We start from the raw sequence: 17,107 nt of genomic DNA, 5'->3' as shown, positions 1-17,107 counted from the left end.
ACAGGCTTGTTCAGATGAAAAAGCGATGTCAAAGGTTTGTGGTCTGTGATGATGGTAAAGTGACGACCATACAAGAAATCATGAAACTTTGTAACACCAAACACGAGAGCCAAGGCTTCTTTCTCGATCTGTGAATAATTTCTTTGCGCAGAGGAGAGCAATTTGGATGCAAAGGCAATAGGGCGACCATGCGATCCATCTTTGTGCGCAAGCACAGCACCGATCCCGAAATCCGATGCATCTACCATTAACAAAAGGGGTTTCCGGGGATCGAATGGCATAAGGCAAGTATTTGAAAGCAACGCCGATTTCAACTGGCGAAAGGCGCGTTCGCATTCCGTCCTCCAGACGAACGGAACACCTTTACGGCGTAAGCGATGAAGTGGAGCTGAAATGGAAGAGGCATTGCGCACATAGCGATGGTAGTAATTTATTTTACCCAGCACACTCTGTAGCTGCTTCAAATTCTGCGGCGAAGGCAAGTCTTGTATGGCACGGAGGTGCTCTGGACTAGGATGTATGCTTTGGGCATTGATTACATGTCCCAGATATGGTAAATCACGAGCAAAAAACACACATTTGTCCTTCCGCAAGCGAAGACCTTTTTGAGACTCGTTGCCAATTTTGTGGTGTTGGCAGAAGAGCCAACACTGTGTTTCTATAGGAGGCCAAAATGCACGCGTTTAATTACACGCTGACTGGCGTGAGGTCTGGAACAGGACAATATCTTGAGAATTGTAAATAAAGTACGTAGATGATGTAATACTTAACTTTAATCCACAATTGTAGAACATCTCTCGTTACGGTACATGCTTCATAATTTTAATTATCAATTGAATACGGCGCCTTGCTAGGTCGTAGCAAATGTAGCTGAAGGCTATGCTAACTATCGTCTCGGCAAATGAGAGCGTAGTTGTCAGTGAACCTTTGCTACGAACGTCGGCTGTACAACTGGGGCGAGTGCGAGTGCCAGTACGTGTCTCTAGACCTGCCGTGTGGTGGCACTCGGTCTGCTATCACTGACAGTGGCGACACGCGGGTCCGACGTATACTAACGGACCGCGGCCGATTTAAAGGCTACCACCTAGCAAGTGTGGTGTCTGGCGGTGACACCACAGTTCAAATCTCATCAGATGCAGGAAAATTTTTTTATTTTTAAATCTAATCGGACGACTTTTATTATTATTTTTATTCAATTAATCAGCTTAAATGCAATTATTCTTGTACTTCTAATAATGTACCGTATAACATTTGTTGTCCTGTTGACTGCTTTTATTTGTTCTCGTTTTTCTCCCAATCGTTCTTTTTTGTTTGAAATCTGCCCGTGTCGCCTGTAATCGGCAACCGAGTGCCGACCCCGACTCGTGTAGCCCAGAGTGAGGACAGTGTCGGGTGTTCAGTGACGGTGAAAAATCGGACGTCGACTGTCGATTAGCTCGGTAGCTGCCACTCTGTCTGCGCACCGCGTGTCTCTCGGCTCCGGTCGAGTGGCCACCTTTGCTCTTTCCTGTCCGTCACAGTCAGAAAACTGCCCGTCTCGCAGGTTCGGTGCGGAGGCGGCGGTCGTGCCAGACGCCGTCGACGCCGGACGGCGGGGGCGGCGCGGACGGCGGCAGCAACTCGAGCACCCTCAAACGGCACCACAGCATCGGGGGCGGGTCAGCCCGGAGCTCCGCCTCCGCCTCCTCGTCCAGCTCGTCCACCCCCGTCAGGGAGCCACCCCCACCGCTGCCCGTGCCGGCAGAGTCGGAGGTAAGAGAAACTTGCGCACAGGTGCGTATCTCGCGCGTAACTCGTATGCTACGTCTGCACCTCTGCGGATACGCAAATCGCACTGGAGTGCCCGGCAGAGGGTTCGTCGAAACACTTTTGCGATACTTCTCTATTATTTCCAGTCTCGAACAGTGTGTGGAAAAAACGAACATTTATATATCTTTCTGTGCGAGCTCCGATTTCCCTTATTTTATTACGTCGAGCGTTTCTCCCTACGTACGTCGGCACCAATTAAATATTGTTGCATTCGGTGGAGAAAGTTGGTGATTGAAACTTCGTGAGAAGGTTCTGTCCGCCGTAACAAAAATAGCCTCTGATTTAATGATATCCACCCAAATCCCGTATCGTGTCGATAACACTTTCTCCCCTAGTTCTCGGTAATAGGAATCGTGCTCCCCTTCTTTGAACTCTTTCGATGTACTCTACTAATCCCATTTGGTAAGGATGCCACACTGTGCAGGAGTACTCCAGGTTGTCAATAAAACTCAGTCTTCGATACACCTCCCCCACAACATTTTCTGTGTGTTTTTTCCAGTTTCAGTTGTTCTTAACTGTAATTCCCAGGTATTTAGTCGAATTTACGGCCTTCGGATTTGACCGATTTATCGTGTAGCCGAAGTTAAACGGATTACTGTTAGCAGTCGTGTGGATGAGCTCACGGTTTTCATTAAACAGGGTCTGCAAACGAACGTACTGACACGTCACGTCAAAACGACCACCGATTTGATCGATATCGACGTCTGAAGTCGATAGTTGTTCAGTAGAGTACTGAGAGAGAGATAATCGCGTAAGCAAAGGATCGGTCAAAGCAAAAAGAGTCTGACCGTGCCGAAGGAAATCTTATAATACAAAAAAAAGAGAAAAAAAATGTAGTGTAATATACGACACACTTAATGTGATACTGACTGTGTAAAATAAAGACCAGGGTCACATCGAAATTGCGTAAGAGACCCCCCCCCCCCCCCTCCCTCTCCCCCGACACCCTGTCGGCACTATAAAATTTTCTTTTCCTCCTCCATCTTTCCTAACATTATGAAACCCTGACAAGTACAGGATGGTTATAATTAAACTTTTGCTACTCGAACCAGGGTAGGCAGAGAACTGTTTACGGTACGGGTACCCGACTTTATAGGAATGACGATCAGAGTGTGCACTCCAGGGTCTGTGTTGTCAGTAGTGTTACTCTCACGACGGGTAATTGTCTGTGTAGCCTTCAAAATCTTTAAGAAATAATCTTGTAGGGATGTCCATTACAGTCGGATAACCTTGTAAGCAGCACAGTCAAAACAGGTAGTAACCCGTGAAGTCGAGATTTTGTTGTTGTTATTGACGCAGTATACGTGTAAATAATTTCTAAATTTTATAAGTTATTTGTGGAGTAAAGAATTTAATTATGTACAATACGTTTTGGGATCAATAGATAGGTAATGAGTGCTTACGAACGGATATAAATGTGTTTTGACATAGCAGATCACAATGCTGCTTTACGCGTGATATTTTTTCTCTTCGAGAGGGACGTTATTTTCAGAGTTGCTCGAGTGCGCGGTCGAGTCGTAATCGAGTGCGGGTCCTCTGTAATTTTTAGGAATGGACATAGAACTGATAATTCACAACCCTGAGTCGGTTTAGAAAATATTCTATGGAACCACGGCCAAACTTCGTTACAAACAAATCGAGCGCGGACTTCGAAATATCGGTGCGAAGTTTGAGGTACGCGGTAGGCTGTCGCACGTTATAGTCGCGTGAAGGATCGGGTGACACTGACTGTGATTTGTTGACATTAACTTAATAATAATTATCAAAGAATTATCGGAAGGGATAGTAAGTGTTCCCGATGCTTAAAGCGTGAGTCTATTTACTGTTTGAATAAGACAGATATTAATCACAGAATAGTCAGGTAGTCGATACGTTGCCCAGTGACCCGTAAACAGATTGCGATAGAATTACCGGAATGATCATTTCAGTCATTAGTGACCACTACACACACACACACACACACACACACACACACACACACACACACACACACACACAACAGAAATTACCGGAATGATCATTTCAGTCATTAGTGACCACTACACACACACACACACACACACACACACACACACACACACACACACACACACACACACACAACAGAAAACTAACTACTCTTTCTGTCAGTTACATTTGGAACGGGACGAGTTTTGTTTATGCTCGTTGGTATCAATAAACTTCATCCAAAGTTGAAACTTTACAAACTGTGTCGTGTTCCTTCAGTTTGGTAGAACGGTAGACATTATAGTCTACACTACTATCTACCTTTTTTCACAAAGAGAGCACTTACCTTTTCCTTTTAGAGGAATGTTTCCGCTCCAGTCACCAGTCCTCTCAAAGCGGAGATAAGGGCGACGCCCACACGTAGCACTACGTCACCGTGGTCGACCGCACACGTGTGCCCCCTTTCTCCCTCCCTTTGCGTGTCGAAAGCCCCGCGATACACGCGCGGTACGACTAAGGGAGGAGGTAGAGGAGAAGAGAGAGAAGAAAAGGAGAGGGGGCCTAAAATGGGAGGTGACACAGTTAGGTGCCGGTATCAGTACGGCGTCACGGGGTCAAAACGTGAGCGTCGGTGTAGGCGGTCGACTCGGGTCCGGAGGAGGTGAGTGGGGTTTCCACTCGTAAAGACGTTCCGTCAAAATGACGGCAGTAGTGCTGTCGACGCACTGACGGAATACGGAGAGGTCGTCCCTCCACACCCCCCCCTCAGAGCGTCTCCTCCTCTCACCTTTCCCTCGCCCTCGAGTCTCGTTTACTGTTACTGCAAAGTCAGATTCTGTAGCTTCCCCACTGTCAGTCGTGTCCCTCAGCTGTGCAGACAGTAGTAGAAACGGGAGGGCTCCGGTACCGAACTACCGAGAATCGCCGGTACGGCTTATTGTGAAGTGGCTCGGTAGTGACGCGGCTAGCTACTCGCAGCTGTGAGGTTGCCGACAGTTGTCAAAGTTCTCTCTCGCAGCCGTTAAATCAGTTGTGGGAATACTGGCCCAGTGTGTCGTACTTTCGTTTATTGAAAATAGAGGCCGTATCGAAACGGCCACCACTTACGGGACTTCCGCCTCGTACAGTTAAGTTCGGCATTTCGATTCTGCCGAGTAATTAAATTGTCGAGAGACTACACTTTTATTCGAGTGGGACACACGGCTCGGAAGTATTGTAAGTATGTTCTATTTGCCGACATAGGCCCCTATTTTTTTAACGGTGGAATCTGGGGGTAGTTAAGTTACGATCGGTTTTCATTCCGCAGATTGTTTTCGGACATTATAAATGGTGAAGCGGTATACTTACGCGTAGGTACTGCCGTGTTTGCGACGGTACGACATAACTGGTGGTTGCGATTGTAATAGAACCCGCAGCTCGTGTGCCACTGTCGACACTGTAATACGGTGTATTTTAAGTACGACTTAACCTCGGTGGTGTTCATTTTAAATATTCGTTACTCTTGACACTTGTCGAAAGTTCGTACGAGTTCTCAATTGACTTCGGGCTGGTACTTCTTGTTCGACAATCTGGCGATTACTCGATTGGTGTACCGACGACGACCCACAGAGGCGAGCACGTAACAGTTGCAGGTTTTCACACACGTCGAGGTGTGCACGTGTGTGTGTGTGTGTGTGTGTGTGTGTGTGTGTGTGTGTGTGTGTGTGTGTGCACGCACTGCTCGAACTTCTAATACCTTGGAAATTCAGCATTTATGGCCACACACTGACATAAAAAGTTTCTTACTCTTTTTTTTACTCGAGGAGACAAATTTTGAAGCATTGTGGAAATTATTTTGTTTTTAACCAGACACCGTTTTTAACTGAATACCTCAACTATTCGTGGTACTATATTATATGAGGTATATGTAGAAAATAGTGGTACTTTTTTATTATTTCATTTACATCCTCCGTATACCACAAAGTCAATAGGCATAATTACATATAAGGGGCAGTCAAATGAAAACTGAACACTTGCCACAAATGGTTCAATTCAAAACTAATTAGCACAAGTGTTTTCGAACGTAGATCCCACTGGGAGATGGAACAATCGATTCGTGTTCTGTATAGTGCAGTCGGCTGGGAACAGATCCACAACTGCATCCACTCTTACACGACCTCGTCTGACTGAAACTGGTGTGAGAATCGCACAGTGAAAGATCTGGGCTGTGCAGACGATCTCGCACCGTTTCCCAGCCGAATCGGTCAAGTGTAGCCTTCGTCTACTCGACAGTGTGGAGACGTGAGTTATCGTGCGACGGGACGATTCGGTCGGGTGCCGTTCCCGAGTTTTTCAACTTTACGGCGAGGCGCAGTTCCTGCAAAAACGTATTTGTAGCCCGGTGCACAGATTGTGGCTCCGCACTCGGAATCGTCCTGTCGCACAGTAACAGTCGCCCCCCCCCCCCCCCCCCCCCACACAGCTGACCTGATGGTGGCTGCTCCGCTTGGGTATTTCGGTCTGGAAACACTGCAACTTTCTCTGTACAGCCCAGATCCTTTGCAGCACAATTTTCACACCTTTGCCGACCTGAAGGCGGACGTCAAATTCGGTGGGATGGGGACATGCGAGAGTGGGTGCGGCCACCGATATGTCGGCGGCCGACCGCTTTCTACGAAGTGGGAATCGGTCGTCTCGTCTTCTGGTGCGACAGATGTGGCGTGTGTGGTGAGGACTCAGTGTTCCGCGGTCCCACTGTGGCCAGTGTTCATTTCTGTTCGACAGCCTCTCACATTATATCCTTACGCTAGCAGACAGGAAAGGAAACGAAAGAGGAAAACCGCGATCGGGCCCCGAAGATTGCGCGATAGTCGACAGACTGCCGTACCGTCCTCGGATGCGGTACAGGGGGGCGAGGAGTCGGCATGCCGCACTCTCGGCTGCTGTCGACGTTCTGTTCCCGGAGCCGCCACCTCTCGGACCGGCAGCTTTTCTGTCGACGTCACGAGTGTAGCTCATTCGGTCCTCCCGCTGGAGAGAATCTGTCGGTTCGGGGAATCGAACCTGGGTCCTTCTGTGACGGTATGTTGCGACGACCGCTCGTCTGTGATGGCGGAAACTTGCACTGGCACTATTTCGTATCTTCAGAAACATTTTCGGAATGCGATCTTCGAAATAGCTTTTAGCTGCAAATAAACAATTTTTTCAGCCTTCAGTTGCAAGGTAATTTTTACTCGTTTATCTAGGTTTCGATTCCAGTAATGGAATCTTCTTCAGAACCTATAAATTAAACCACATACGGACATATATTACTCACTAAAATGCATTATCTGTCTAATGATTGAATATTAAAGAAATTGTGATACTTACAAAAAATTAAATTATTTTGTGAGCCAAACACTGGCCATGTCACAGATTAAAAATTAAAACAATAAAGACGCACAATCATAAGATTATGTCAGTCAAAATTAAAACCATTAAGGCGAACGTAGACGGAGCTACGCCGGCCAGAAATCAGGACCACACGAAAGCGGCTCGAAAACTAGGCATTGTGAGCAGTTACGCGGCGAGGCTCGGCTGCGGCCAAGCGCATGCGCGAGCGCAAGCGCAGGGGCGAGAGACAAACTGTCTCAAAATTACTTAGAGCAAATATACATATAAACAAAATGTGACTGAAAGCCTTCCTACAATTGGACAAAACTATCTATTGGTATAGCAACATTAAACAATTTACCTGAGAACATACTACAAAGCCAAGGTAAATTTTTTCTTTTTTAAATATTATGGTAAGAGGGCGTAGCCCCGCGACAGTAACTAAAAATTAGTGTCAAAACCATGTGTGCTAAGCATAAAATGTCTTTAACATAAAAACGCCTTAGCAACTATGTGTCATTACCAAGCATATAACGAAATACACACATGTACATTGGCATTATAATAAAGGGACAAAGCAGATAGGGAAACAGCATCGGCCATTCGAGGCGGACTGTTGGTCAACTCTACTGGAGTAAAGGTTGAAATCCTTCGAAATAACTTCTATTTTTTAATTGCAGCTGATCATTAAGTAAGTTGTCTCTACCAATACTAAGATGTTTAAAAATTTGCAATTCTTCGAGGGTGTCTAGCCTACATCCCTTTACTTCATTATGCAACAGCTCTGCGTCTTTTAGAGGCTTGGGAGCATGCGCCTTTTGGACCAGATGTTCAGCAAATGTAGATCCTCGAGTTCCATCACCGCTTTTTGTCGGCAGATGCTCTTTAAACCTAACAGACAAGGCCCTTCCTGTCTGGCCAATGTAATAAGAAGGACATTCAGCACACGTGATTTTATACACACCTGACAGCGATGATTTATCATTACCTTTATCCAGGGAATGAACTAAGTTCTTTTTGAGGTTGTTGGTGGTAGAGTATGAAACTTTACACCCTAGGTTTTTTAATAAACGACCTACCTTATAGGTACATCAAACGTTGAAGAGCATTAATCTTAAGCTTAAAAATAATGAAGCACTGATAAGTAAGGCCGACAAAGGCAATTCCCTAATTATCGCCCACAAAAGCGAATACATCCGTAAAACGGAAATGTTTTTTGAGGAAAATGGCATCGTGCCAATCGAGGTGGACCCCACATCCGTGATCCAAAAAGAGATAAGGTCGGCTCTTAGCAGTACAAAAAAGTTAATCGGCGGGTTTTATAAAAAATGCCTTATAAACATGAATCCGAAACCACCTAATTTGAGAAGCCAGTTTAAGGTTCATAAAATTTCCCATCCTATCCGTCCGATCGTTGACAGTACCAAAAGTGCATACCACAAACTAGCTAGGTTCCTACATCGTAAATTGAAAGAGAATTTTGTGTTTGAAAAAAATTTCTCCGTCAAAAATTCGGTAGACGTGGCCAACAAACTTAAAACTTTAGCCTGTTCTGACATCACAAAACTCGTATCATTTGATATTAAAAATTTATACACTAATTTACCCGTTGAACAGACGATGGACATTATAGAAACGAATTTGCGATACCATAAAAAATTATCGGCCCCTGAGATCGATGAACTAATGGTTCTGTTACGCACCACCCTCAAGTACAATTATTTCTCTTTCAATAATAAAATATATTCGCAACCCTGTGGTCTAGCTATGGGCAGCCCGTTAGCTGGTATCATGTCAGATATTTTTATAAACTCAATGGAGCAGTTGTTTTTTCGGAATTATCCAGATTTGGCAAATAATATAATATTCTATGCGAGATATGTAGATGACTTGCTGTTTGTGTTTGAAGGTTCCCATGAAGAGCTAGAACTGTTATTTACCACTTTCAATAACCTACATGAAAAAATCAGTTTCACGCAAGAAAATCAGACAGCTGATAGGACCTTAGACTATCTCCATCTGACTCTATCCATTATTGGCAACAAAATAGATTTCAAAATTTTTCGGAAAGCAACCTATTCCGACATCATCATCCCAGCTGATTCCACTCATCCTCAGGCCCAAAAAATGGCCTTTTTTCACTCGAGCATCCATCGAGCTCTTTCCATTCCACTTTCGCCAGTCAACTTACAGAACGAATTAAAAGTCCTCGAAAACATCGCTCAGAATAATGGATATAATCCCAGTATAGTGAGACAGTTGTTCAATAAAAAAACACGAAAGAAGACTACCACCCTTTCTAGTTCAGATACTCACAATCAACACCAGGCAACGAAATACATATCAGTTCCCTTTATAGGTAACATATCCTATAAGGTAGGTCGTTTATTAAAAAACCTAGGGTGTAAAGTTTCATACTCTACCACCAACAACCTCAAAAAGAACTTAGTTCATTCCCTGGATAAAGGTAATGATAAATCATCGCTGTCAGGTGTGTATAAAATCACGTGTGCTGAATGTCCTTCTTATTACATTGGCCAGACAGGAAGGGCCCTGTCTGTTAGGTTTAAAGAGCATCTGCCGACAAAAAGCGGTGATGGAACTCGAGGATCTACATTTGCTGAACATCTGGTCCAAAAGGCGCATGCTCCCAAGCCTCTAAAAGATGCAGAGCTGTTGCATAATGAAGTAAAGGGATGTAGGCTAGACACCCTCGAAGAATTGCAAATTTTTAAACATCTTAGTATTGATAGAGACAACTTACTTAATGATCAGCTGCAATTAAAAAATAGAAGTTATTTCGAAGGATTTCAACCTTTACTCCAGTGGAGTTGACCAACAGTCCGCCTCGAATGGCCGATGCTGTTTCCCTATCTGCTTTGTCCCTTTATTATAATGCCAATGTACATGTGTGTATTTCGTTATATGCTTGGTAATGACACATAGTTGCTAAGGCGTTTTTATGTTAAAGACATTTTATGCTTAGCACACATGGTTTTGACACTAATTTTTAGTTACTGTCGCGGGGCTACGCCTTCTTACCATAATATTTAAAAAAGAAAAAATTTACCTTGGCTTTGTAGTATGTTCTCAGGTAAATTGTTTAATGTTGCTATACCAATAGATAGTTTTGTCCAATTGTAGGACGGCTTTCAGTCACATTTTGTTTATATGTATATTTGCTCTAGGTAATTTTGAGACAGTTTGTCTCTCGCCCCTGCGCTTGCGCTCGCGCTTGCGCATGCGCTTGGCCGCGGCCGAGCCTCGCCGCGTAACTGCTCACAACGCCTAGTTTTCGAGCCGCTTTCGTGTGGTCCTGATTTCTGGCCGGCGTAGCTCCGTCTACGTTCGCCTTAATGGTTTTAATTTTGACTGACATAATCTTATGATTGTGCGTCTTTATTGTTTTAATTTTTAATCTGTGACATGGCCAGTGTTTGGCTCACAAAATAATTTAATTTTTTGTAAGTATCACAATTTCTTTAATATTCAATCATTAGACAGATAATGCATTTTAGTGAGTAATATATGTCCGTATGTGGTTTAATTTATAGGTTCTGAAGAAGATTCCATTACTGGAATCGAAACCTAGGTAAACGATTAAAAATTACCTTACAACTGAAGGCTGAAAAAATTGTTTATTTGCTGTACATTTCACAGTTGCTGACACGCTGCAATATGTTAAAGATTTGTAGCTTTTAGCTCTCTCGGCAGTACATTTTTAATCTCATCTGTGCTTCTAAAATGACAGCCCTCTTTTGGTGGCAAGTTGGATAAAGTTAAATCTCCAGAATTAACGATCATCACATTGAAAACGTAAGCTGTCTTTGCTGGAATCCATAGCCTTACTACCATTTCGTGTTTCTAATAGCTGGAATAATTATGTTTGAACATAGTATGCTGAATAAGAGTGATTTGACAAACATCAGCGGTAACAGCCGAGTGGTGACAAACTGTAATTTGCACTGACAAAGGTGCCCGCTATAGTCTTCAGGCCGGAGTAATCTGTCGTCGTGTCAAGTCGGAAGCCATAAGCTTCAGACGACAGGCAGTATTGTGTGTTGTAGTGAGAGCTGTAGTGAATCTTCTAGTATTAAAAGTGCCTCGGAAATTGATTAGAGTGGCTACAAAATATTTAATGTGAGGAGAAACTGATTACTATTAAATTTGCTAAGTTTCTCGAACGTGATGTTAGTTGCTCTCGATGGGCAAAATGTCGCTGTGCGATATGTCTTTCATATTACACCAATAAAAAGAGATGGCATCCCTTCTTTTAAATTAAAAGACTTGGAATTCATCATTCACAATAGAAATAACTATCTATATTAGCAACATGGCTTTCACGGTTCATACGTCACCTAAGAGAGAGAGACGGAGAGATGAATTCACTAAGCAGATTCAGAAGGATGTAGGTTGCAGAAGGTACTGGGAGACGAAGAAGCTTGCACAGGATAGAGTAGCATGGAGAGCTGCATCAAACCAGTCTCAGGACTGAAGACAACAACAACAACACCTAAGAATCAGCGACGAATGGAGAAGATAACTGATGAGTGATGAGACATCGAGATATCTATAGGAAACGTATGGTAAACAGAACTCTTTTTTTTTTTAATGAACACTCCACTATTTGACTGTACTCTTATTTATTTAATTACAACCTTGGTTCAGCCTTGTATGCCATTTTAAGTGATTGTGTTTATTCCATTAACACATTTTGCATATCGAGCTTAAGATTGGCCATAAATTAAGAAAAATATCCGATCCCCACGAAATGGCAGGTGTAAAATCGTCATCTTGTAAAAAGATCAGTAAATAATAGTGGACGCACGTTATATTTATATATTTATTAAATTTCACACGCTCCCACTTTTTACAAGATGATGATTTTACATCTGGCATTTCATGGAGAGCAAATATTTTTCTTAATTTATCGACAATTTTGAGCTTGATGTCCTGCAGAATATGTTAATGACATAAACTCGATCACTTGAAAATGGCATAAAAGGCCGAAACGTAGGTCGTAATTAAATAAACAACAATACAGTAAAATGGCGGTGTGTTAATTTAAAAGTTATTGAATGACTGTTGCTCAACAACATAAAAAACTGAGAACTCTTACAGTTTACTCTTGCAGTTCATCCGATGCCCTCCACAAGCAACTTCCTTATAGTGTAATTGCGGTTCACACACTAATGTTTCGCGACAGGATTACTACGCGCTATGCTACGAGGTCCTCAGAAAGGAAAAAAGGCTGAGTAAGTAGAAGAAGAGGGATCTGGGCCAAGAAAAATGATCTGCAGTAAAAACTATGTGTACGAAGTGTTTTAGAGTGTCTGTTGAAATATAATTAATGTGAGTTAAGTATAGTTTTCATGAAATGCTTTCTTTCTGGAACTTATAGGTTTGCTCATATAAGGTACGGTTTTTCGAAACCTACCCAAAATTGAATTACATTTTAAAATTAAGTCCCCGTCGGAAACCAGTTTCGTAATATTTTACATCGGTAAAGAGACAGAAACCTTTTAAGCCATTAATGATAATTTATATAAAATTAGAAGTGTGTGAAATTTTACAATTTAGTTTCGTTACATTGTGCTCCAGATTTTTCTTTTCCTCTTCATTTTTGGAAACAGAAAAATGTCATACAGGGATAGGCTGCAGCATCGGTGCAGTGCTGTTTCGGCTGAAAATTCACGAACTGGCAATGAAATGCATTAGGGTGGTGCAAAAGCTCAGCGTAGTTTTGCCACAAATCTGTTTTTATTTCCTCACCGACATCGCCGAACTTTGCCAGTAGTAGTCCTTATCGAATGTTCGATCTCGTGGGACACCGAACTGTTAAAATCGAAGGACGTAGTGAGTGTAACGTCACATCTGAGAGCACCTGTCGTTCAATTTTCGTCTCACCGACCGGGGTGATTCCACTGCGATGACTGAGCCTCAGTCGTGACGTATCTGCGAGCCCTCATTGCGTCACCTTTTGTGACGGGTTTCAGTTCTGCATTGTTTTTGACTTCATCTAGTGACTTCTGAGTAACTCACATTCATTGCTGTTCTTATGTGAAGTTCGACAATTTTGAGGAAAAAAAAAGAAAAGAAAATTAAGTCACATGCTTCATACACCATAAATATCACTGGGTAAGAGAGGTTTTTTGCCAACATCAGCTCGAATTTCTCCAACTGTGATTCGGTGACTGTTCGTAGTCATTTCTTCCCTTTTTTCCACAATCTCGCGGGTCGACAGTGTGGCAGGCCGTCGCGGGCGGTCGCTGCCTTCGACCTCTTCACGACCTTTGCCGAAATGCTTCTGCCATTTATAAACCCTTGTGTTATTCCTAGCAGCAGAATCACCAATGTTTGACATTTCTAAGACTTTTCTGTATTTAATTCTATTTTTATACCAAAATTTAATACATATCCTCTGATCCATTTTTAAGCTAAATAGACAGTTGCAGCTACTGTCAGAACACGTATTATATTCTCGACAGCTGACGACAGACTAAATAGCCGGGACGGGTAACACTGTACGGACACCTCTCAGACCCGTGTGTTAACAGAACGAGGAAACAAGTGCGCAAATCGGACTAATAAGACGGGCAAAATTAGAAAATTTCTGTTACATTTTAAATGCGACTGGTGTTGGCTGCTCTGCTGGTCCATTTTCATCTGACCGACACAAACAAATTACGGAATGGAGTAAGAAAGGTGAGGACCTACCTTTCTGCAAGTAGTGCAGTATCCGAAGCAACCGTCCTGGCATTTGCCTCTCGTGATTTGGGAATCTACAGCGAACCGGGGCCAGGCGGCGATTCCAACTGCCGTCTTCCTGGAAGTGTGTTTGCCACCTGCATCGCCCTCGCTTTCTCCCCCTCCCCCTCCTCCGCCACCCACACAGCTCATCTGCCTGCCACCATTATGTCACATAACACCGTAGCACACCCTGTCCTAGAGGGAGCCCTGATTTTTGTGTGTGTGTGTGTGTGTGTGTGTGTGTGTGTGTGTGTGTGTGTGTGTGTGTGTTAAGGCTGTCCGGGTTGATAAAAGATCCTGGTATCAGCACAAAGTTTACTCCCTCAAAAGCCAGTCACCATAATACCTCCCCCCCCCCCCCCCCCTCCCCCCATTGTACACTCACTGAAATTGCATCACTTCATTGGCCTTGCTACATTATTAGAGTGCACAAATTTAGCACTGGCAGTTGCAGGCTAATTAAAAATTACGGTAACTTCGTGAGCAAACCTCCTGAGGTGCCTACCTCCAAACTCGTATTTTGGTTTGTTTATCGTATTGGGTCGGCAGACCGAGGTTACGGATGCTGAGGTAGTTGGGATAACAAATCTGTAATCGAACAGTTACCGATGCAGATCTGCCATCTGGGTTAGCTTTTTCTACAGTACTCTGAAATTGCTCGAGGTCAGTTCGTTTCGCACACTCGCCGATTTTCCGGCCTCCTCGAGTTACGTTTGCAGACGTCAGGGACTTGTTCACTAGGCCACAAAATTTTGTACTCTGGATAGAGTCTGGCACATTTTGGAGCTACGATTTCACTTTCCGGGACCGTATTGTCCGATTTTTTTGGGCTCTGTACGTGCTTCAGCTTACGGCCTGGCAGTAAACGGAGTACGTATTTCTCAGTTTTACGAGAAAACCGTCTCTTATATTTTTAATTAATGAAATATTACTTTCACTTGCTGATAAGTGGATTGTCTTTTCTATTGGTTAGCAAGCTTACCCAATCCTACTTACGCTTTAACTGATTTAAAATGTTTATGACTGTATTATGGCACCAAATTGGCACAATTTGTGGTTCAAAGGTGTAGTAAAGTACCAAATATTACATTATTTTTGTTTACATATTAAGATATAAGGAATGTAATGCTTTACTGGTTTATTAATATTGTTAAAGAAACATTTCTCTGTAGATGAAGGGCAAAAAAAAACAACAGCTATGTCACACATTTTCTGCCGGGTGATGACACGGACGAGGTGCAGTCTCAAAAATTGTATTATTTGAAAACGAAGTTGTAGCTTTCAAATGCATTGTACACAGACAGAAAAATGAAGTATTGCAATGACAGTGGGTGTATTAATAGTATAAATGCCCCTCATCTGTAAGCTGCTATTACGCACAGCTGACGTCTGTTAATAATGTTACACAGACAGTTGGAGAGAGGAAGGTATGCACCGGGGCCAGGGATCCGCCAATTTCAGTTCAGACTGTGTAGCTCATCGACACGCTGTCATCGCCGTACCGGGATGAGCAGAAGAGCTGTAGAAATTGAAATACTCGAGAACCACTTTAACAGGGTTGAAAGAGTAATACATAAGAGATAGTTTAGGAGTAACAGTAACGACTCACCAAATAACAGAAGCGCGGCCAGTTGCATACTGTGCTGGCTGAATATCTATCTGTTACGATGTATCCACTCACTGTGTGGACCGTTGTCATTTTCGTGTGAAATTGGTAAAGTCAAAATTTTATTACTTAGCTGACTCTTTTGCTGGCTTTGTTGCCTTCTTCTGTGAGGTACGATGGTCTCAATATTTTCCTGCACGGAAAAATGTGTAATTTTCCAGTACCATTTGGTTTGTCGAGTAACTTCAACTGTGAAATAATAATAACTTGTTTGTCAGTGATTGTTTTTTCGACCAGGAATCTGTCAATCCTAAAATATACAACGCCTATCTTTCACATAATACGATATTTATCCTCTCAAATGAGCTACAAAATTCTAACTGCTTACTGTGTCTGCACAAAACTTGTCCGTCCATTTGGACTCGATTTGTGAGACTCCCTCTCAAGACTACTCCTCTCTCTATATGCAATTACATTTGTAGGCCACAGAGTTTAATCGATTGTGGCACTGACAGACATCGGTTAGATTAACTGATACGTATTTGTTACATAAATTCAACAAAATTTATTGTAAGAAAGATTTACATATTTCTGTGTTAATAATTACTCAGATCACATTAAATGTAAGCAGCTGTGCACAGAACACAACATTTTTGTACCGGTATTAGGTTATCGGGCAACGATAGCGAAATTATTGTTACCTGTCAGTGCCGGAAAGTTCACGGTACGCGCAGGGCTCGATTACGGCACGGTCCGTCAGACGGGGTGTGCCGAATGGAGCGGACGGCGACTCTTCCCCTCGTACAGTAGAAGCCCCGTGGCACAATTCCGAGACGGTCGGGCACCGTCAGAACCCGACGGACGCACCTTTCCGCGCGTACTCTTTGACTACCACCCAGTCAGAGTTTACAATTTAACTAGCTACATCTGCGTAGCCTCCGAATGTGTCTCTGGCACTGACGTTCACCGCGTACTACTACTGCGCTGCCGGCAGGTGGAGGAGGAGCTCCCGCCGCCCCCGCCGGACATGTTCGAGAGCACGCTGAGCCTGGACTCGCTGCCGCCACCGCCGCCGCTGCAGCCGGCCGAGCTGTCGGGCAGCCGGCTGAGCCTGGCCTCTCTGCCCCCGCCGCCCCCGCCTTACCGCCCGCCGCCCCCGGCACTGACGCCCGCGCCGCCCTCGGACGCCTCGGCCCCGACAGACTGCCTGTCGCCGACGCGCCGGGGGCCGCTCGCCGCCCCCCCTCCGGTAAGTACCCGTCACGAACGGGGGATCTGAGTCGTGTAGGAGTAGAAGTAGAACGGACGAGTGACGTACGTACGCAGTCATTTGCGAGAGGTGTTTTTCGAATATTTTTGTTACGACGAAACTTTTATAATGTGCTGTTCTTTTTATCCGAACGACTACTCGGAACGAGGCCAGATTTGAAAGGGACACATTTTGTAAAGGAAAGATTGTTTTAGACCTGAAGATGACAGCAAAGTGTATTAAAAGTTCTTTTAAATAAGGAAATATTTGTGCCATCTCACCTGTAGAATGTTTATCGAGCAGAAGTGACTGGGGTCAAATCGGGGTGACGGGCACCACTCGGGAGCCCATTTTTGAAATTTCTCGGGTAGTGATAAATGGTGCGTGGAGGCTGG

The 17,107-nt window shown here is 43.8% G+C and overlaps 1 protein-coding gene across 1 annotated transcript in view; it reads left to right on the top strand.

Annotated features, from left to right (window-relative positions):
- LOC126232176 (ras-associated and pleckstrin homology domains-containing protein 1-like) overlaps positions 1-17,107 on the top strand; it is a 239,834-nt gene that overhangs the window by 207,168 nt on the left and 15,559 nt on the right. The window contains exons 12-13 of the mRNA XM_049942473.1: positions 1,544-1,752; positions 16,458-16,712. Of these exons, the coding sequence (XP_049798430.1) occupies positions 1,544-1,752; positions 16,458-16,712 (464 nt within the window). The remainder of the gene's footprint in view (positions 1-1,543; positions 1,753-16,457; positions 16,713-17,107) is intronic.

Source organism: Schistocerca nitens, unplaced genomic scaffold, assembly GCF_023898315.1.
Source record: "Schistocerca nitens isolate TAMUIC-IGC-003100 unplaced genomic scaffold, iqSchNite1.1 HiC_scaffold_465, whole genome shotgun sequence".
Lineage (NCBI taxonomy): Eukaryota > Metazoa > Arthropoda > Insecta > Orthoptera > Acrididae > Schistocerca > Schistocerca nitens.
This window is presented reverse-complemented; position numbering and strand designations above follow the sequence as displayed.